Here is a 21,933-nt window from a genome sequence, read left to right as displayed (position 1 = left end):
AGTTGGACACACATTCATGTTTTTTCTTGGCAACCATATAAAATGACTTGGCATTTATTTTATTATTTTTTATTAGTCATATCTCTATGCCGCCCACTCTCCGAGGACTCTGGGCAGCTTACACCAAAGACAGTATACTAAATAGCATATTGCCCCCAACAATCTGGGTCCTCATTTTACCCACCTCGGAAGGATGGAAGGCTGAGTCAACCTTGAGCCGGTGAGATTTGATCCACTGATCTGCTGAACTAGCAGTCAGCTGAAGTAGCTGCAGTACTGCACTCTAACCACTGCGCCACCTCGGCTCAATTTGCTTCTTCTCTGTTTTTTATTTTTCCATTCTCTGAGTTATTGTTTGGATTCCCTGATGAATACTCTTTTAAGTTCTAACTAGGGTCAATCTTGCTTAGTTCGACCACAAGATCAACTAAAATCAATTAGGTGCTGCAACATTTGTTCTGTGTGAGAGGGAAAGGAAAGGAAAACTGAGTGTCTGGATTGTTATGAATATATGTGATTGTAAGTGGACTATAATAGTTTTTTAATTTAAAATGTTGATCTGTGGAACAAAGCAGTGGGTATATAAATTCAAATAATAAATAAATAGAGAACTAAATAGAGAAAGACAAAGAAGAAAGAAAGGAAGGAAGGAAAAAAAGAAGGAAAAGAAAGGAAAGAAAGAAAGAAGGAGAGAAAGAAAGAGAAAGAAAAAGAAAAAGAAAAAGAAAGAAAATGTGGAGAGAAGAAGATTTTTCTGCCTCTTCTTTTTGTAAGAACATAAGAACTTAAAATAATGGGATCCAATTCTGGTCCTCTCCTTTACTCACAGATCTCTTATACCATCACTTGCTCAAAATCTGCTTTTCATTTTTAGAAAATTTATTTAAACATTTATACTTCACTTTTTTGAATATCATGCACTTTAAAAGGCAACTAAAAAAATCACAAAAATACAGTAACATTCAAAGAAGTTGCTTTTCTTTCAAGCACTACGCATCAGGTACTGGATCACAAACTTCAAGGTCTGACATGAAAACAGTTGCAGTATTTAGAGCTTTTTGTATGGTTGGTTGAGTGATTCTGTTTAACGAGGGGCAACACTGAGCTGATAGGATTTGGGGGCAACTGTCAGAAATCCAGCTGTTGGTGATGTATCAAGGTCATCAGGACCCCCCAATGGCTTCAGAGTAATATGCTGCAAAATAGTTGTCAGGACGATAAATATTAGGATGTCTATCAATTTCTTGCCTAGACAAACCCGCTTGCCTGCAAGGAAAAATGAGGAAAGAATAATTGATTTGTGGCAGCTTGCTTAAAAGAGTAAAATGTCCAACAATGGGGATATGAGATATAACAGACTTAATACAGGGGGAAGCCCCAGGCATTTAATAGCTATTTTTGACATTTAAGGTAATCCTTTCTACATTCATTTAGAAATGTGTTTGGCTACTTTTCTATTTCTGCTTTCAAAAAAATGTGAATAAAATATACAATTGATCTAGAAAAAGCATAAACATTAACATGATTTTCTCCCTTGATTTCAGCTCTAAAATTAGGATATCTTTACCTGTGGAAAAAGGGATGAAAAATTCGCTCTTTCTCAGAGCTCCCTTTTTGTCCAAGAAGTGCCCAACATCAAATTGTTCTGGGTTAGGGAATTCTCTACTGTCATACAAAGAGGATTTCAGAGCCGGAAACACAGTAGTTCCCTAGTTAGACAATGACAAGTTCAATGTCGAAGAGATTCTTTTTCAAGAAACAAAGAGAAAAACATTCTGGCAGAAATGCACATACACCAAGGTAAGTCCATTTTTGTGCTAGAATAGTTGATTTGGGGTTTGATACCCCTCTAAAACAAATAATATACACCACTGATGCTTCGATATGTATTCTAGAATGATCCTGACTATAACCATCAGAATTCTTAATGAGCAGAACCAACAGAGAATTGTGGGAGTTTCTGCTCAACCAGCATAGTGTATACCAGATGGAATGTTATTATTCTGAGATAATTAAAATTGGCGTGGGTAGAATTGCTGTGATGTCTAAGAATGAGTAGGATAATTCCATGTACCGGTATGTAATATGAGAGACTTGAGATTTCATGTTTTAGGTATCACATAGAAACAGCTCTCTTCCTAGTAGCTACTACCAGCCTTTGTGAAATTACAGCCCTCAAAAGCTTATTCTGAATCCTTTAGCAAGGACTATGTGGATATAAACATAGGAGAACCCACCAGCCATTCCTAGTGATGCACTGAGACTGGACACAGCTGCAGTGATGTATTACATCGATGTAAATAGTTCATGGACCAATAGTGTTAAATATTTCTGTTACAAGTGCGTGGAATGCTTACTGAGAATCAGCCATCCTTCATCTAAAATCACACATATTTGCAACTCCCAGGATTCCTTTAGGCATGCATCTATCAGTCTGTGAAAGGATGCCTTATGGCAGAGTGACCCAATTTGTGATTGAAGCCTGGGAAACAGGATCCTCGTCAGTCAACAGGAGTGCTGATTTACCACCAGCCTATCAAGTACTTAGAAAGCGAGGACTGGTCAGCAAAGGACAGCTAATGACTTAAAAGCCAGCCATCAACACACCCCAATCATATCTAAAAAGCCACTTACAACAGGGACTATAAATACCACACACAGAACAGCACACATTCTGCTAGAGAGCAGTTCCCTGAAAATGGGCTCCAGCATGAGTCTGAAAGCTTGGAAGACGAGATCTCTGGTCCCGGTGACTGACCCAGATTGCATCCTGCAACTTTATCCCGGGACACATATATTCGCCTTCATTCGTGAATTTGTTTTGAGCTATGAATCTGACTTTTAAATGACATGCCCAAAGTATTTTTTTTAAACCAAGCAAAAAGCTAAATTTGATATGTATTTACTGCAACTGCAATTTAAGTCAAATGGGTGTATTCCAGAGGTGGCATTCAGCAGGTTCTGACCAGTTCTGGAGAACTGGTAGCAGAAATTTTGAGTAGTTCGGAGAACCAGTAAATACTACCTATGACTGGCCCCACCCCCATCTATTCTCTGCCTCCCGACTCCTAGCTGATTGGGAGTAAATGGGGATTTTGCAGTATCCTTCCCCTGCCACACTGTTTTACTGTTAATAAAAAAAAATTAATCCCACCACTGGTGTATTCTCATACGTTTGTCTTTTATGCCAAATTAACAATTATAATATGCCTGCTAATTAAGAAGGAATGAGAACATGGCAGATATGTACAAAGCTCTAAATGGAGATTATACGTAGCAGCCAGGCTCACCTTGGGAATGAAATACTGCCTGAAGAAAGTATCCTTGATCACCGCATGTGGCAAGTTCAGTGGCACAAGAGCTAGGCACCGATGAATTTCGTGGATTACAGCATCAGTGTAGGGCATCTTATCAAGATCTGCCATGCAAGGTGTTTGGGATGGGCCAATCACGGAATCAATTTCTTGAAGAATTTTCTCTGGATAGAAAAAGGTGGTTGTAACACAAACTTCCCTGCAGAGTTTGCTCCATAGCTGAGCAAAGACATCTGCATAGTTCTCCATATTAAGAACATCTAAGAATATTCTGATCCAGTGGAATCTAACAGTGGAATCTTTATCTAACAGGTAAAATGCCATGGTATTTCTTGGCTTTCAAACAATTTTTATCAATGTACTGTATGTATTGAATCCTGTTTATCAGGCTATTTCTGAATTTTGATCTCCATGTCTCCATTATATAAAATGTAAGTATAAAGTTTTCTATCACTAATCATTGATTACAGCGTTTAAATAAATTCTGACAAAATGTTACCTGTATTTGCTGCAGAACTATTCAAAATTGAATGGCGAATGAATGAACAACAATAATTCTGTTTTACACCCTTAGGTTTTTACTCTGTTTTTCTACCTAGACAACTAGATACAAGAACAGTTTTTTCCTGAACGCCATCACTCTGCTAAACAAATAATTCCCTCAACACTGTCAAACTATTCACATTAGGCTGCACTACTATTGCTATTGGTCATCTCATCTTTCCTGTTGCCCATCTTCTCCCACTGCATGACTGTTAACTTTGTTGCTTGTATCCTTGCGATTTATATTGATATTGTTTCCTAGTATGATTTGATTGCTTATTGTACTGTATGACTGTCACTGGGTGTTGTGCCTTGTGATTCTTGACAAATGTATCTTGTCTTTTTATATACACTGAGAGCAAATGCACCAAAGACAAATTCCTTGTGTGTCCAATCACACTTGGCCAATAAAGAATAAAGAATTCTATAAAGAATTCTATTCATCTTCTTTTTCACCATTGGTTTCTTTTTAACTCTGCATTTTTAATATTTGTATATTTATTTTAAAAAACAAAAACAAAAAAATCCCTTATTGCGAACACAGAAAAATAGGCCTTCTGAGTTTACATTTGTTTTCACCATGGATGAGTACACTTCTATATAAAACTTAAATAGGGAAATCCAATATTATTATCTTACCGTGTACTTTGGGGTACTTCATGAGGACCAGAAGTCCATATTTTAGGACAAGGCTGGTTGATTGTGCTCCTCCAGTGAAAAGGTCTAACGTGCTTCTAACCAAACCGGGAAGATCAAAGGCAGAATGGCTATTCTGTCTCTCCTGTACAAAGTGTTGAGATAGAGGACAAATATTTAGAAAGGCATTGTTGACGTAAACAAAACAACTCTTACTTTATGAGTTTATAGGTTTCCATCACACAAAGTCTTTCTTCTTTCTTTCTTTCTTTCTTTCTTTCTTTCTTTCTTTCTTTCTTTCTTTCTTTCTTTCTTTCTTTCTTTCTTTCTTTCTTTCTTTCTTTCTTTCTCTTAGAATGTTGTATGAACCCATTGAGATTTGTAAGTCATAATTTAAGGCTTAATGTGTTCTATGAATTATGATTTATTCAGTAACCTATACTTAGGCAAACATTGGCTTAATGTAATGTAAGTCCCATCTCTATGTGGCTGTGTGCTTACATCTTACATCACTCTCTCCAAGGGCGTTGTTATACTTCACAGAATCAAAATGTTTTAATCAATAGTTGGATATATGGTATTCCAGACATGAACAAGCTCAACAAATAAATTATAACACAGTGTCTTAATGAGGAAAAGGATGAAACAAACACATGCAGAATAGTTGTGCAGTAACAGTCCTCAGTAATTCAAGAACAGTCTAGTCTCTAAAGACACTTTAGGGACTGAGACACAATCTCTTCCAGCTACCTTCGTTAGATTGTACCTATAACTATTAGAAATAGAGATAGAGGTGAAAGAAGACTGAAGATAAATCACCATCATCCTTCCTTAGTCTGCCTGACACTTTTAAAAGTTGAAAACAAATCTTTTAAACACTTGTTCTGGCCTCAAGCACTACTCAACCGATGAAGAAAGAGAAATGGTGGGAAACGTGATATTTAACCCATTTTCCACTTGAGTGCTGTTATTCCACTGGCAATTAAATTCCACCCCGACCCTTTCCTTTCAGTTTTCCATTTATTCCCCCCTTGTAAAAAAAATGGCAGAAAGGGAATTAAATTCTCCTTTTTTACTCTCTTCCTCCAAACTGGTTAGGAAAGAGCTGAGCAATGACAAAAGAGAACAGCTTTGGGATTGGGGTTGAGGGGCAAAGGGGCAAGTGACATCATCCACATCTAATTGTTGTCCAACTGGTGTGACAAATGTAAAGAATTACACAATGTGTCATTTATATATTGATGTAATAATGCAAACTGAACAAAGTACTGGCTCTAATGGATGCCTATGGTTTTAGTTTTTAAGAAAGTATTGTCTACAGAGTCCCAGCCTAGCGGAGTCCTTCCCTGCATCTACCATCTACACTGGGTCAATCAAACATGATGAAATAGGGCCAGGTATCCTGACACCTGAGCTTCACCAAGGTGCAGGGAGAGCTGTAGGGCCAGGAGACCAAGTGTTCTCACCAACTAGAATCTACCCACTCTGTAGAGCCGGGGCAAATCATTCTTGCAACAATATTCAAAACCTTATATAACATACAATAACTTTTCCATTGATGCATTCATCTGCCAGAGACATAACAGTGATATTTTCTTGTGATTATAAAAAGATATGCAAAGGGTGCAAAAGTTTGCAAGCTCAGCCTGGAATTGAGCACTGAAAAGCTGACCCACATGGAGATGTTACCTTCCCAAACTCTTTAGGTTTCTTTCTCACACTTTTTTTTTACTATAAAAAGCCAAGAGATCCCTACATACCAAGACTACTAGTCTTGTCTACCATGCCTACCATGCCCAAATACACTGCCTTTCCCCCCACCTCCTCTTCAATCCAGAAGTAGTGGTAGGAATGAGATGAACAAGAAAGGGATTTCCTACCACTCTTTGCTCTCCTCTACATTGTGTCTCAACATAAATTAATACAAAGGGAATTCTCATATTATTTGTCACTAGTTTTTTCTGGGATTTTTAATTTTCCTTAGTCTAATCAACAGCTCTGGGCTTTCTTAGTGCTCTTTCATCTAATTCTATTCAGATCCAATACTACTTAGTCTACTTTATCCTACTTATCTTAAAGTAAAGATCAGATGCTGTCATCTGTTGCCATCATACATTAAAATACACATCATTCACCCTCTTCCTCCATCATCTATGCTCTAGAACAGGGGTGTCAAACTCATGTCATTATGGCAGTGTCACGTGACATATCAGGACTCCCCCCCACTTGTTAAACCAGGTGTGGGCGTGGCCAGCATGTGACACATTCGGCCCGTGGGCCGGGAGTTTGACAGCCCTGCTCTAGAAAATATAAGATCGAGAATGAAGATCTGCATTTATGGAGTCTTGCCTCCTTCAGACGTCCTGCAACCATGGCTGTTTACTTTAGCCATTAAACAAGGCTTGATGGTACAGTGGTTAATGCACCCTGTTATTAACACAGCTGCCTGCAATTTCTGCTGGTTCGAATCTCTCCAAAGCTCAAGGTTGACTCAGCCTTCCATCCTTTCTAAGGTAGGTGAAATGAGGACCCAGTTTGTGGGGGCAATAAGCTGACTTTGTATAAAAATATACAAAAGAATGAAGGCTATTGCTTAACGCATTGTAAGCCGCCCTGAGTCTCCGGAGAAGAGCGGCATATAAATCAAATTAAAAAAAAAAAAAAAGGCTGACCTGAGGAGTTGCCTCAGGAATCCTTTGATCCCCATTACCTGCTCCATTTTGATAAGAAAGGCATCAATAAAATCTCTTGGATGCTCAGGCTGCAGGGTCTTCTGGTGCATATCCACCTGCCTTGACACAAACTGTTTTACCTCCTCTGTATTTTTAAATATCTTCTGATGAGATCCAGGAAGATAATCCAAGATTGTTGGAAAAATATTGTATAGCTGTGAAGACAAGGTGGGAAAAGTCATGATGATGTGCTAGACGGGTGTTTGTCAATCTCAGCAGCTTTAAGATGTGTGGAGTTCAACTCTCAGACTTTCACAGCCAGCTAGTTCAGCATTAATTATTTTGCAGTGGGGAGAGAAATACCGAAGGCTTGATACTTTTTCTCTCCACATTCCTAATGTTTGCAGGGTTATCCTAGCCCACCTCACATCTGGAATGGAAATTCCGTTGCGTGATCCCCTCCTATACTTGCCTTTGTCATTGTGCTAGATTGAAGGTTGGCATTTTCATTCAACAAGTGAAGAAATCTCAGGAAATCCTTGTCCTCATAATTAAAGCGTTTCCCAAAGGCAATTGAACATAAGATGTTGGTTGTTGTCTGGCTGAGGAGACTGGTGGGATCAAATGTCCTTCCTGCCAATGAACAAATATATTATTTCCAAGATGGAGGGATGAACATCCTAGATTACTAAACTCTAATCCAGGGATATTCAACCTCAGCAACTTTTAAGACCTGGTGACTTCAACTCCTTAGCTGGCTGGGGAATTCTGGGAGTTGAAATCCACAAGTCTTAAAGTTGCCAATGTTGGAAAACCCTGCTCTCATCTAAGAAGAAAGGTCTTAACTTTTCATTGCTGAATGAAAAGATATCATTCATTGCTGAATGATAAGCAAAAGGTACATTGCTGAATGTACCTTTTGCTTATACATCCATGATACCTTTTGGGATGCTCCAAATGTTCCTAGCCTTTTCCTTATTTTTCTAACTTTTGCTTCTTGAGTCTACTTCAACACGTTTGCTAGAGAAGACCACCTTGAGTAAGGCACTGAATTCTTACCATTTGTGCTCTTCAGTCTCTCCACTAAGAAACCAGCTTCTTTCTGGATTTTCTTCTCAATATTCTGGCCCCTGCCCAACATGTCCAGTGTGGTTTCTCCAAAATGACGAAGTTGTTTCCAGGTTTCTCCATTGCTGAAGCCAATTCCTGAGGAGAGCAAAGAAATGAAAATGAATGAAAGAAGAGATTGCTCACAATGGTTGAAAAGCCTGTCACTGGATTTCTTAAAATACATTGCACAACAAGTGTATTTTTCATAATGCTAATGAAAAAATTCTTGTGCTGTTTATCCAATTGTTTGTGATGGAGAAATATGAGGCAATGCAATGTGCAATGTTATACTATGGAAATAATTAAACAGTGTTCCTTCTGATCACCCAGCAACCAGACAGTCTTGTCTCTCCTTTGCTACTTGAGCCTTTTCAAACTGTGTATTGAATCTGGAAGCTTCTTCAGCTTAGTAAATACAATAACTACTAACCAATGGTCTTTCTTTTGAATTGCACTTGGTTTTCATAGAAACAAACAAGCAAACAAAAAGTCAAACATACACCACCTCATCTGTCCCTCCAATTAAAAGTTTATTTGAACTTCAAAAATCCACATAGTGCTATTACATTTTAACATGCTCACAATATTTGATAAAAAGTTGTTTCCAGAATGCTTCTCTCTTATATAAATAATGAATGAAATTCCACTACTCCTTCTAAAAGAGGAGCGTCCAACTTTGGCAACTTTAAGATTGATGGACTTCAATTCCCAAAAGTCCACAGAAGTCCACTCCCGGAAGTTCATCTTACATGCTAGCTGGGGAATTCTGGGAGTTGACATCCACAAGTCTTAAAGTTGCCAGGGTTGGATACCCCTGTTCTTAAACAATGATTCAATCCTGTGGTTTGCCACACAATGGATTTTACCAGAGTATTTTTTCAAGTAAAGCTACAGACCATATATTTTCAAGTCATCCAAATATTTCTATTTCGGTGGAGGTGGGGGTTGGTACCTTTCAGTCAATGTTGACTCCAGTGGTGAAATCTGAACCAGTTTACTACCGGTTTGCTGGTTACACATGCGCGCACATACACATTGCCCACCACACACCAAATGTGAGGTGCGCAGCTCAGCTGTGATCATCAGAGCCTTTTTTGTACCTTCTAAAAGCATTTTTTTACAAACCTGTTCGGGCGAATAGGTTGTAAAAAAATGCTTTTAAAAGTAAACCAAAAGGCTCTGACGATTGCGCAGCTCAGCTGTGATCGTCAGAGCCTTTTTTTAACTTTTAAAAGCAAAAAAGCGAAATCTTCTGCACATGCGCAGAGGGTACAAAACACATTACTTCCTGGTTAAAACCAGGAAGTAATGACAACCGGGCAGGTGGGCGGAGCCTCGTGTCGCGATCGCTACCAGTTCTTCGAACCAGCCACCACGATCACTACTGGATCAGGCGATCCGGTCCGAACCAGGAGCATTTCACCCCGGTTGACTCTGAGTGACTGCCAGGATCCAGCTTCAGATAGAATTGACTTTTTTTTTAAATTGTAATTTAAGACATTTCTTTAAACACGCTCCTCTGAAAGTCTGATACTTTATCACATTCCCAATAAAAGTGGAAGAATGTTCCCTTCGGTTTACAGCCTTGCCAGCATCTCACTGAATATTGAGAAGATACATGTGAGATTTCTATTGGGGTTTGATGTTACCAAAGTACATTTTTACATTTTTCGTGTAAATTACCTCTAGTAGATTCATTTGGAAATGTAATTATAATGTCTTGATGTTTTCAGTTTTGTAAGTGTGTGTGTGTAAAAGTGTGCGAAATGCTGTGTGTATGTACTAGAGTACTGTATGTTCTATTTAGATAAGGAGGATAAGGATTTATCATGTTAGTTGTCAACTTGCAAAGCATCCCTGGCCTGCTCTTGAGTTGACATAGGCAAGGGGGATGGGAAACTGACGAAGCAGCTGGCAGCCAAAGACAGGAGTGCATACCAGACATATCTTTCTCAAGGCTGTCTCTCAGAGTTACCCACAGCAGCCGGAGGGGAATGGTCTCTACAACCCATGAAATTGCTCTGTTGGCGAATGTGATTGATGACACAGCCTGGGGGAAGGGGGGAAACAGGGTCATGATTAGGTTCATAAATTACATGGGGTCAGAGTTGGCTTTACTTGGGAACCTGCCGACATGGAGCTCCTAATAAATAACTGGATTTCTTTTGAAGCTTGGCTCGAGGCTCATGATTACATGAATGTTCTCAGCTTTTTCACTCATGCCTCTTATATGGAAGTTTTTTTGCCTGTTACAATTTTGCCAGCATCAATCAGGAATATGTTAACATAACATAACGTACTATCTTCTTCAATCTTTTTTATGCTAGAGGCACTAATGTAGTACTTTAATCAGAAACTTGACCAACTGAGCAACATCTAGTATTTTCCTTGATAATTCTTGCCTAAGAGATGAACTCTTTCAGATGTAGAGGTAGTTCTCGATTTATGACCACAATTGAGCCCAACATTTCTAAGTGACATAGTTATTAAGTGAGCTTTGCCCCGTCTTATGACCTTTCTTGCCACAGTTGTTAAGTGACTCACTGCAGTTGATAAGTTAGTAACTCAGTTATTAAGTGAATCTGGCTTTCCCATTGACTTGGCTTGTCAGAAGGTCACAAAAAGTGATCACATGACTCCGGTACATTGCAACCGTCATAACCATGAGTCAGTTGCCAAACATCTGAATTTTGTTCATGTGACCATGGGGATACTGCCAGTCATATGGGTGAAAAATGGTCATAAATCACTTTTTTTCAATGCCGTTGTAACTCTGAACAGTCACTAAATAAACTGTTGTATGTCGTGGACTACTTCTACTTACTAAATCTTTTTTTAAAAAACTGAAATAAAGAATTTCTCCCATTCCAGCTTCTGGTCCTGTTTAAATTTTTAAACTAAATGCTTAACAGAGTTAAAATCCTCTTTGCATTTTAGCCTCATTTCCAACTGAGTTAGTTATTTTCAGCTCTTTCATGTACATTTTAATCCCCTTTTGTTTTGAAATCCCTTCCTAGTCATTGTGGATTTCTTAAGTCTTTAGAAAGGAATTCAGTGCAGATAAGCAGTTGATAATAACTAGGTAAGATTGAAGGGCAAGCATTCAGCTGTTTTCAACTCAGGCCGAAATACACCCACCTACTTCCTTCAGGGTCTTTTTAAAGAGTTTGAGAAAAGGTTCATTGGAAGATTTCCCCCTTCACACATTTTTCTCATTACGTCCCATTTAATGTAACTTTTCTCCATTTCTTTTTACTGGTATATATTGAAATCAATATCCAAGTAATGATGAGGGCAGAGGGGGGAGACTTGAAATGATGTTTGCTGATGTATTTTAATTCAGGGTTTTACAAATCTGCCAACTTTAATTCTGGGATTGAAAAACACTGCTTTAACTGACTAGCTTTGCTGCCTTGAATAAAGGGGGCACGGTGGCCTAGCGGTTTAGATGATGGGCTTGTTGACCGGAAGGTAGGCAGTTCAAAACCTGACTGCTGCATGACAGGGTGAGCTCCCGTTATTTGCCTCAGCTCCTGCCCACCTAGCAATTCGAAAGCATACAAATGCGAGTAGCAATAGCACTTTGACTTATATACTGCTTCACAGTGTTTTACAGCCCTCTCTAAGAGGTTTACAGAGTCACCCTATTGCCCCCAACAATCTGGGTCCTCATTTTACTGACCTCAGAAGGATGGAAGGCTGAGTCAACCTTGAGCTGGTGAGATTCGGACTGCCAAATTGCTGGCAGCCGGCAGACAGCAGAAATAGCCTGCAGTACTGCATTCTAACCACTGTGCCATCACAATAAATAGGTACCACTTCAGTGGGAAGGTAACAATGTTCTGTGCACCTCGGCATATAGTTACGCTGGTCACATGACCACGGAAGCATCTTTGGACAATGCTACCTTCCATGGCTAGGAAACAATGAGGGCACTGCCCCCTGAAGCCGGACATGATTGGATAGGGGAAACCTTTTAACTTTTACCTTTAATAAAACATCTATCTGAACATTCAAATACAGAATTAGACTTCAGTGAACATCTCCATGCAAGGAACCCAGAACCAGTACCTCTTTTGCCCTCTAAAAGTCTGTCTCATCAAAAGAATTTAAAATATATATATATATATATAAATATATATATATATTGTTTTCTGAAATCTACTTTTTTTCTGTCTGGAGAGTTGATCATGCCTGTGTAGATTTGGCCCTTTTTGTGATTAATCCAGGAGTGAAATCTACTTACCTTTCCTACCAGTTCGGAAGTGCGCACGCTCATCACATGCAATTTTGGGCCCTCTGCGCATGCGCAGAGTGTAAAAAAACAGGTTAAAACCACGAAGTAACAACATCCGGGCGGAGCCTTGCGTTGCCGCCGCTACTGATTCTCCGAACCACCCGCCACTACTGTTACCAGTTCGCCCGAACCAGTACGAACCGGTAGCATTTCACCCCTGGATTAATCCCTTCAAACAAACCTGTTCCATTGGTGGTTTTCGCAAGGATGGGAGATGCTCCTCGGCCCGCAAACTCATCTCCTTGTGCAACCAAGGCCTCCATCACTACGTCATGTCCATAAAGCACCACAGCTGGCATAGAGCCCAAGTAGATAGTGAATACCGGTCCATATTTCTGATTTAGCTGTGGAGGAGAAACCATAAGCTATGGTGTGACTTAGTTTCGTTTGACAATAGTTAAGACCAAGGGTGTTCTGAAGAACTGGGGGCTATTAAAGCTTTTCTTGCACTTTCTCAAGCAGCTTTCTCTTGTTTGAGAACCATTCAAACAAGGCTGCTAATAAATTCTTCAGTCACATTGATACAGCAAGATTTCTCATTTTTAGTGGTCCACTGTAGACTGATACTAGATACATGGCAACCTCTTCTTTGACCATCAGCAGAGACCACAACCTGCTCTTTATTCTGTAGGATTTTTAAAGTTCTAAGTACTGTGTAATTCAAAAGACCAGGTCCCCATCAGAGTCATAAAATTTATTGATCTTTTAAAATCCCTTTTTACTCTATAGGGGTAGGATATGCTCTGTGTTGGAGGTCCAAAGGATCAGGATCATAAATCTTACCATGATTTGTCCCTTATGGAACAGTTGATAGGACTGTGATGCACTTTGAACTGCCATTGCCCTAATTTCTACTCAACTGGAGATGTTCCTCTCTCCTTCAGGAGGACCAGCTGTACAGAAGCATCTTTACAGAGTTGGAAGGGACCTTGTAGGTCATCTAGTCCAACACCCACCCACCCTGCCCAAGCAGGAGAACCTACCCCATTTCTGACAGATAGCAGTCCAGTCTCTTCTTGAAAGCTTCCAGTGATGAAGCTCCCACAACTTCTGAAGGCAAGCAGTTCCATTGGTTGATTGCTCTCACTGTCAGAAAATTTCTCCTCATTTCCAGGTTGAACCTTTCCTTGTTCAGTTTCTATCCATTATTCCTTGCCTGGCCTTCAGGTGCTTTGGAGAATAGCTTGACCCCTTCCTCTCTGTGGCAGCCCCTGAAATATTGGAACACTGCTATCATGTCTCCCCTGGTCCTTCTCTTCACTAGACTAGCCATGCCCAGTTCCTGTAACCGTTCTTTATATGTTTTAGCCTTCATTCTCCTAATCATGTTGGTTGCTCATTGCTTGGGGAATATGTGGTGATTTCATTTGGGCCTCATCCTGACATCATCAAAGCTGGCAATTAAAACAAGGATGGCTAACCTTTGGTCCTTTCAAATATGGTCTACAAGAGATTAATTTAGACCTGGTGATAAAAACTCCCAGCAGCCCAGTAATTTAGGAAGGATACCATTAAGAGGGAGAAGGGAGATGGGGATCAGGAAAATAACTATATCCAAAAGATAAAATAGTATTCCTACATAATTTTGGTTCTGGCCTCCTAACCCTGTTTTTTTCCATCACCCACCCAGTGACTCCAAACATGTTACGTCTTGCAGCTCTTGACCAAAAAACTTTCTCCACATCTGTGTTACAGGCAGAATTGTGCCTGAGTTAACTTGTTTTCCTCCTTGTTTCTCATGTCTTTAGATTTCAAAGTTGTATGAACGGACTATTAATTTGCTACGATCATTTAAGTCACTCCGGGAGCTTTCCAAAAGGGCAACTTTTCTTCTCCAGCCACATTGCTAGGGGTCAGTCTGTTAGGTGCTAAATGTAGGCAATGGACAGGGTTTCATCCAGATTTACAGATTAACAGAGTTGGAAGGGACCTTGGAGGTCATCTAGTCCAACCCAAGCAGGAGACCCTACACCATTGCTGACAAATGGCAGTCCAGTCTCTGCTTGAAAGCCTCCAGTGATGAAGCTCCCACAACTTCCGAAGTCAAGCTCCAAAGTCAGACTATCGCCCAGTTTTCTTTGCCTCACCCCTTTCCAACTGCATGTGCTCATGAGACTGAACAGTGAAGATTGCCTCTGTCAGAACGATATCTGGGAATTTCTTCCAGAGGCATTTTCCTCTCACCCTTTCTTCTATATTGACTTCCTCCACAGTTCTACAGAGGAATTATTGAGTCTGTCATCTGCACCTCTATAACTGTCTGGTTTGGTTCTGCAACCCAACAAGACAGACACAAACTTCAGAGGACAATTAGAACTGCAGAAAAAACAATTACTACCAACCTGCCTTCCATTGAGGACCTGTATACTGCAGGAGTCAAAAAGAGGGCTGTGAAAATATTTACAGACCCCTCACATCCTGGACATAAACTATTTCAACTCCTACCCTCAAAACGACGCTATAGAGCACTGCACACCAGAACAACTAGACACAAGGACAGTTTTTCCTGAACGTCATCACTCTGCTAAACAAATAATTCCCTCAACACTGTCAAACTATTTTCTAAGTCTGCACTATTATTAATCTTCTCATCGTTCTCACCACCCATCGCCTTCCACTTATGACTGTATGACTGTAACTTTGTTGCTTGTATCCTTACGATTTATATCGATATTGTTTCCTGATTGCTTATTTGTAACCTATGACTATCATTAAGTGTTGTACCTTATCATTCTTGATTAACATATCTTTTCTTTTATGTACACTGAGAGCATATGCACCAAGACAAATTCCTTGTGTGTCCAATCACACTTGGCCAATAAAAAATTATATTCTATTCTATTCTTGCCCTACTTCTCTGGGTTTTACTCAACCGCATGAGACCACCACAACAGCACAAGTTCTCTCTTTCTCTGAAATGATACTCCCAATTAGTCAAGAAAGAAAAGATACCCAGTTTGAGCTTCTTGCTGCATTGCTGCCTGATCTGAGTTGAACAGGATTTTCTCCCAGTTAGTAAGAAGCAGAAATGGTTATGAACCTGACATGATAATTTTACATCCAGTATCTTCTAGTTCCTTGCTGTAACTAGAATGCATTCTTTCTTGATCTGGAAGGAGTGGAAGTGACCACACTTGCATTCCAACACAAGAAGATTAAGCCACTGTTCTCTTTTAAGTAGTACTCTAATATTGCATATTTGATGCCAGTATCTAGTTTTGTACAGCTAGTCCTCGACTCACAACAGTTCATTTATAGTGACCATTCAAAGTTACAATGGCACTGAATAAAGTGACTTATGTCCATTTTTCACACTTACAACCTTCCTAGCATCTCCATGCTCACGTGATCAAAATTCAGATGCTTGGCAACTGGTTCATACTTATGACCACTGCTGTGTGCTAGGGTCACGTGATCACCTTTTGCAACCTTTTGACAGGCAAAATCAATCGGGAAGCCAGATTTACTTAACAACTGTGTTATTAACTTATCAGCTGCAGTGATTCACTTAATGACTGTGGCAGGAGAGATCGTAAAATGGGGCAAAGTTCACTTAACAAATGTCTCTCTCAAGGACAGCAATTTTGGGCTCAATTGTGGACGTAAGTTGAGGACTACCCGTATAGCTAATCAGTCAGTCAGTCAGTCAATGAAACAATCAATCAATCAATCAATCAATCATGCTCTCCATTGTGCTTGTTTACCTTTTCCAAGGACCTGGGAAAATTCTTGGTATCCAGCTGCAGAAAGTTTCCAATCAATGGGAGAGGGAAAGGGCCAGGAGGCATCCTTCTCCTTTCAGAAGTCTTTCTCCGGATTGCCATGAAAAGAAGGCAGGTCCCAAAGAGCAGGAGAATACCAGTGAGTCCAAAAGGCTCCATCGCGCAAAGCATGAGTCAAAGTCTTAGAATTGACCGAAATCAGTTTCATCACCCAAGATGTAGAAAACCAGTGAGAGGAAGGAGGGGCTGTAGTTAGCCAAACACATTCAAGTAAAACAGATCCTGCTGCACGTACAGGTCTTAAATCTTTTGCCAGATCAGATTCTTCTGGAAGTTTCCTGTTTTTGTGAGGAAAGCTTTGAGCATGTAGAGTTTGACCCTACAGCTACAGGCAAATACCTGCAATACCTACAAAATTTACATTGTACTGTATTCGTAAAAATGAACGTAAGGTAAAGGTAAAGGTTCCACTCGCACATATGTGCTAGTCGTTCCCAACTCTAGTGGGCAGTGCTCATCTCCGTTTCAAAGCCAAAGAGCCAGCGCTGTCCAAAGACACCTCCATAGTCACATGGCCGGCATGACTAAACACCAAAGGTGCACGGAACGCTATTTCCTTCCCACCAAAGGTGGTCCCTATTTTTCTACTTGCATTTTTTACATGCTTTCGAACTGCTAGGTTGGCAGAAGCTGGGACAAGTAATGGGAGCTCGCCCGTTACTTTGCAGGCGCTGGTCTACCCATTTATTTTTGCAGGCACTGATCTATTCATGTATTTTTGCAGGCACTGGTCTACCCATTTATTTTTGCAGGCACTGGTCTATTCATTTGTTTTCTTTTAACACTGATCAGCTGTAGGGCGGCCCTTTGAAGCCCCATGGCAAGAGTTTAAACAGGTTTTTTTCCCTCTAGCCATCAGCTGGGACTCAGGAGGCAGTAATAGATTGGGGGTGAGGCCAAATAAAAGGTAAGAATAACACGGGGGTGGCGGGTGGCCAGAACCGGTTCAGTGACATCATATTGTCACCGCTAGCGGCTCGGCGGAACCGGGCAGAACCGGGAGGAACCCACCACTGGATGCACTGGAAAAATACACAAGCTTTTTTTAAGTGTGAACAGAACCTCCAAGGACTGTCATTTTAAAAAAACTGGACCAGCCAAGTCAATTTGCAACATGAACTAAAATGAATATATTGAAAGCATGAAAGCACCAGTTTGGGGGATTCTTCACAGAATGACACTTTTCCTCTTCATAATGGATTTAGTAGATTTATATATCGTATTTTTCAGAGTATAAAATCCACTTTTTTTCCCTCCTAAAAGAGGCTGAAAATTTGGGTGTGTCTTATACTCTGAATGTAGCTTTTTCAAAGCTTTTTTTCAGCCCTAAGGTGCTAGATCTACCTCTGAATCTCAGCTGTGCTTTAGAAGCTTTTTTTCAGTGAAGCGATCTCCCCCCCTCCCCTCCCCTCCCTCCGACTCTCAGCTGTGAAGCTTTTTTTCAGCCCTAATGAGGTGCTAGTGCGTAACGCGATCTCTGTGGTTTGCCTGCTTTTCTCATTGCTTCTCTCTCCAAAGATCAGTTGTGCTTTAGAAGCTGTTTTTTATCCCCAAGCAGCGGATAAAAACCAGCAAACTAATGTGATGAAGCTGACCAGACAAAGGATGCTAGCCAGATGAATACCTGGTAGGCAGATTTCCCCCCCCCCCATTTCCCTCCCCAAAAACTAAGCTGCATCTTATACTCCAGTGCATCTTATATGCCAAAAAATACGGTATGTGATCCTCATTTAGTGATCACAATTGGAACTGGCAACTCAGTTGTTCACTGAAGCAATCTCTAGCAGTGAAAGTATGACTAGAGGTAGTCCTTGACTTATGACCACAATTGAGTTTGGAATTTTTGGCTGTCATTGTGGTTGTTAAGTGAGACACCCGACAGCCTTATTTAACGATCACAACCCGAGCCTTCTCTGTTGCAGCTTTTAAGCGACTGTGCAGATGCCTCAGGGAATGGGGGAGACGGTAAGAAGCCTGGTGCCCACCTGCATACCAAAACCTGCTGTCCTTTGGGAGGCAGCGGGTGGCCAGGCCCACTGATCCTCTCAGTGCCCCACCATGCCTAAGTTCATTTACCTTTCCATCATCTTGCTCCATCCTATACGCTGGTTCCAATCTTGTAATGGCTTGAAAGGCTCTTTTTCCAAATTACATGGTAACAATGGTGCTTGTTAATGTTTTTTCCTCTGGAGAGAAAAACACTAGCGAGGTCAGTGTGCTGAAAGGCTCTGAGCTTCCGTGTTTTAGAAGGCAAGGGCTTAGACCCCTTAGCATCTTCTCCTCTAGAACCCACCTCTTTTGCTAGTGTCCACCTCCTCTTTGGCTTTGCCAACATTGTTGCCAGATATGAGGTCTGTTCGTCCAGTGTACAGGATTGCCCCTCCCTACACGGAGCAGAGGGGAAAATCTCCCAGCATATCGGGAGAACAAACCTCAAATCTTTTTGTCCAGTTTGCAACATTTCCTGCCAGCTTCTCCTGAAGCTGGCAGAGAAGTTTGCAAATGATGATCACATGATCGGAGGGCCCTTGCCGATCCATTGTAAATATGAACAGGTTGCCAAGCGCCCAAAATGCAGTCATGTCTTGAAGGAGATCTGCTATTGCTTTATAACGCCTGTAAGTATTTTACAAGCTGCAAAGCAACTGTTCTGTGGCTACTTTGACTATGAATGGTTACCAAATGACTGGCTGTCAGTTGCTTATGAGCTTATTTCAGCTTTCCTTTGCTTTACAAACCGGCCAAGATTGTAAATGCAAGAATTAATCATAAAGTTATTTTTTTTCACCGCTGTCATAACTGCAAATGGTTGCTAAATGAGGCAGCCACTAAACAGACAACATGTATCCCACATCTTAGAAACATGCATCAACTGTAAAGCTGGTATACCAATGGAAAAGAAAAAGAAGAAAAACAGATAGAAAAAAATTATTCTGGTTTGCTCAAGTCTGCTGGGACATACTTTTTTTCTGGTAAAGAATTTTCCCCTTTCCTTCACAGTTGCTCTGGAAATTACTCTGCCTCAGACTCCAGTGGTTTGAGCTTTAAGCCTCAGGCAGCATGAACTCTTTTACTGCAGAAATGTAGCTCACTCTGAAAAACCAGTTTTTCATTTGCAAGTTATGACAACTCAGATTAGTTTAATAGGCATGTTGAGTACTGGCTTCAAGACCTTCATAACAGAAAACAAGAGCATGATATCCTTACAGGATTCCTAGATTTTACAACTAATCTTAGGCTGCCAGATTCATCCTCCAAACTATCAGAAATATTTTCATCCTGCTGCACAAAGGTCCTCAGACTGCACAGTACTCCCTCTGGCTGATCAAGATAGTTGAGGAGACTATCTTGGAGACAACCCCAATTAGGAGCTAGCCATCACTTCCTCTCTCCACATGTTTTACAGGGAAGAGGAACAATACCCATTACTCAATTTAAAATATATGGTGAAATGGTGCTGGGTTATCACGTCTTGGTTTCAAAGCAGGATGGGGATGGGAAATATTGCTTAATTTTTTTAAAAAACCCTGGCACATAATGGTTTGATTAGAATGGGATTCAGAATAGTATATGTGACTGCTTGTCCTTTTCCCCTTATAAAATTTTTGTGCACCAACATCAAGTGGGTGTGTATCGCTATGATTCCAGTGGCAAATATTGCAAAGAACTGAAAGTTTCCCCTTGCATCCACATTGAAGTATTTCTATGCAAAATACTGCATAATATTTTTGGATGAAACACTGAGTTGCTGCTAAACCGGCTGCTACTGTCAGAACCTTCATACTATCCTGACAGAAAATTGCCAAGGATAAACATTTGTCCACAAAATTAATCCAGGAGTGACAGAGTGGAACATAATAATTCATTTGAATACTGAAAAGATGCAACATTGTAGAGAATTTATTCCTTTGGTATGACAACATCAACAATGAGCAGACAATTTCCTGATTTGTGGGATCTTCCCACCCCCTGCTATCACACCCTGTGTGCTGCAGGTATATACATGAGGTTGGATACGAGGCTTTTATAACAGTGCCACATTATTATTACAACAAACTGTACAGCTGTTTTTTTTTCCTGCTGCAAATAAAGAACAGAAAGTAATTCTATTTTATTCTACACTTATCAGACCCCGCTTTGAATACTGTGTCTAGGTTTAGGCACCACACTGTAACAATTCAAATAAACTGGAAAAGATGCGTAGAAGTGCAACAAGAATGACCGGGGACTCAAAACCATGAGGAAAGATTGATGGAATTAAATAGTCTTGGGAAAAGGCAAGGAAAGGAGAAATATGGTAACGTTCTTCAAGTTCCTGGAAGGATGTTGTATATTATATCCCAGTGAGTTGTAGCTGACTCTATGGATAGACGTTCTCCAAACTGTCCTGTTTTTTGTTGCATTACACAATTATTAGAGGTGCAATCCTGTAATTTCCTGTTCTGTACTCCATCTGGTCACCTAATGTTCTGACCTCTTGTTTTCCTTACATCTACCTTGCCCAATACAGGTAATCCTCGATTTACAACAGTTCATTTAGTCACCATTCAAAGTTACAATGGCATGGAAAAGTTTTTTCCAGTTACCACCTTTGTAGCATCCTCGTGCTCATATATGATCAAAATTCAAGATGCTTGGCAACTGGTTCATATTTATGACCATTGCTGTCTCAATGTCATGTGATCACTTTTTACAACCTTCTAATAAACAAAGTCAACGGGGAAGCCAGATTCACTTAACAGCGGGTTAGATTCGCTTAACAACTGTGGCAAGAATGATCATAAAATGGTGTCAGGGTTCCTACGGATGCCCTAATTAAATCATGAGCCTCAAGCCAAGCTTCAAAAGAAATCCAGTTATTTATTAGGAGATTCATGTCAGTACTTCCAAGTGAAGCCAACTCTGACCCTATGTAATTTATGGCCCAATCTTGACCCTGTTTCCCCCTCCCCCCAGGGTATGTCATCAGTCACATTCGGAGCAATTTCGTGGGTTGTAGAGATCACTCTCCTCTGGCTGCTGTGGGTAACCCTCGGAGACAGCTTTGAGAGAGGTATGTCTGGAATGTGCTTTTGTTTTTGGCTGCCGTGCTGCTTCGCTGGTTTCCCATCTCCCTTGCCTATGGCAACTCAAGAGCAGGCCAGGGATGCTTAATAAATTAAACTCACTTAATAAATGTCTCACTTAACAACTGAAATTTTGGGCTCAATTGTGGTTGTAAATTGAGGACTACCTGTTTTATCTTTTCCAGAGGCATCACTATGGATGTGCCCAAAGTGCAAAGGGCTTTGTTTCAGCCTCGTTTCCAATGGACATTCAAGTTGATTTTCTATAGTCATGAATGCCTGGGCCTCTTGGCTGTCTAAAGAATACGAATATAGGTAGTCCTCGACTTATGACCACAATTGAGTCCAAAAATTCTGTTGCTAAGTGAGACAGTTGTGAGGTGAATTTTGCCCCATTTTATGACCTTTCTTGCCACAGTTGTTGAGTGGATCACTCGTTGTGTTAAGTTAGTAACATGAATCCGGCTTCCCAACTGATTCTGCTTGTCAGGTCGTATTTATGACATGCAACCG

General features: G+C 40.5%; 1 protein-coding gene across 1 annotated transcript; it reads right to left on the bottom strand.

Moving 5' to 3' along the window:
* Positions 1-1,080: 1,080 nt before the first annotated feature.
* Positions 1,081-16,465, bottom strand: LOC139308232 (cytochrome P450 2H1-like). Its single transcript, XM_070931718.1, has 9 exons — positions 16,277-16,465; positions 12,754-12,916; positions 8,225-8,371; positions 7,638-7,798; positions 7,204-7,380; positions 4,497-4,638; positions 3,291-3,478; positions 1,568-1,709; positions 1,081-1,266 (listed from the first exon to the last, which is right to left on the bottom strand). The coding sequence occupies exons 1-9, from the start codon at positions 16,463-16,465 to the stop codon at positions 1,085-1,087; spliced, it is 1,491 nt and encodes a 496-aa protein (XP_070787819.1). The 3' UTR covers positions 1,081-1,084.
* Between the last annotated feature and the right edge of the window lie 5,468 nt (positions 16,466-21,933).

Source organism: Pituophis catenifer, unplaced genomic scaffold, assembly GCF_029215685.1.
Source record: "Pituophis catenifer annectens isolate HBS135680 unplaced genomic scaffold, rPitCat1.0.hap2 SCAF_1, whole genome shotgun sequence".
NCBI classification, from domain to species: Eukaryota; Metazoa; Chordata; class Lepidosauria; order Squamata; family Colubridae; genus Pituophis; species Pituophis catenifer.
Note: the sequence above shows the minus strand (reverse complement) of the source record. Positions and strands in the feature narration are given on the sequence as shown.

What these genes read in the sequence shown, in the direction of transcription:
- LOC139308232 (XM_070931718.1), bottom strand. Translation starts at nt 16,465, where the DNA reads ATGCTTTGCGCGATGGAGCCTTTTGGACTCACTGGTATTCTCCTGCTC. An exon ending in GAAGTACCCCAAAGTACACG is followed by an intron (nt 3,479 to 4,496) that starts GTAAGATAATAA and finishes TTTTCTATCCAG; the next exon opens with AGAAAATTCTTCAAGAAATT. An exon ending in GGCAGTATTTCATTCCCAAG is followed by an intron (nt 1,710 to 3,290) that starts GTGAGCCTGGCT and finishes TTGTCTAACTAG; the next exon opens with GGAACTACTGTGTTTCCGGC.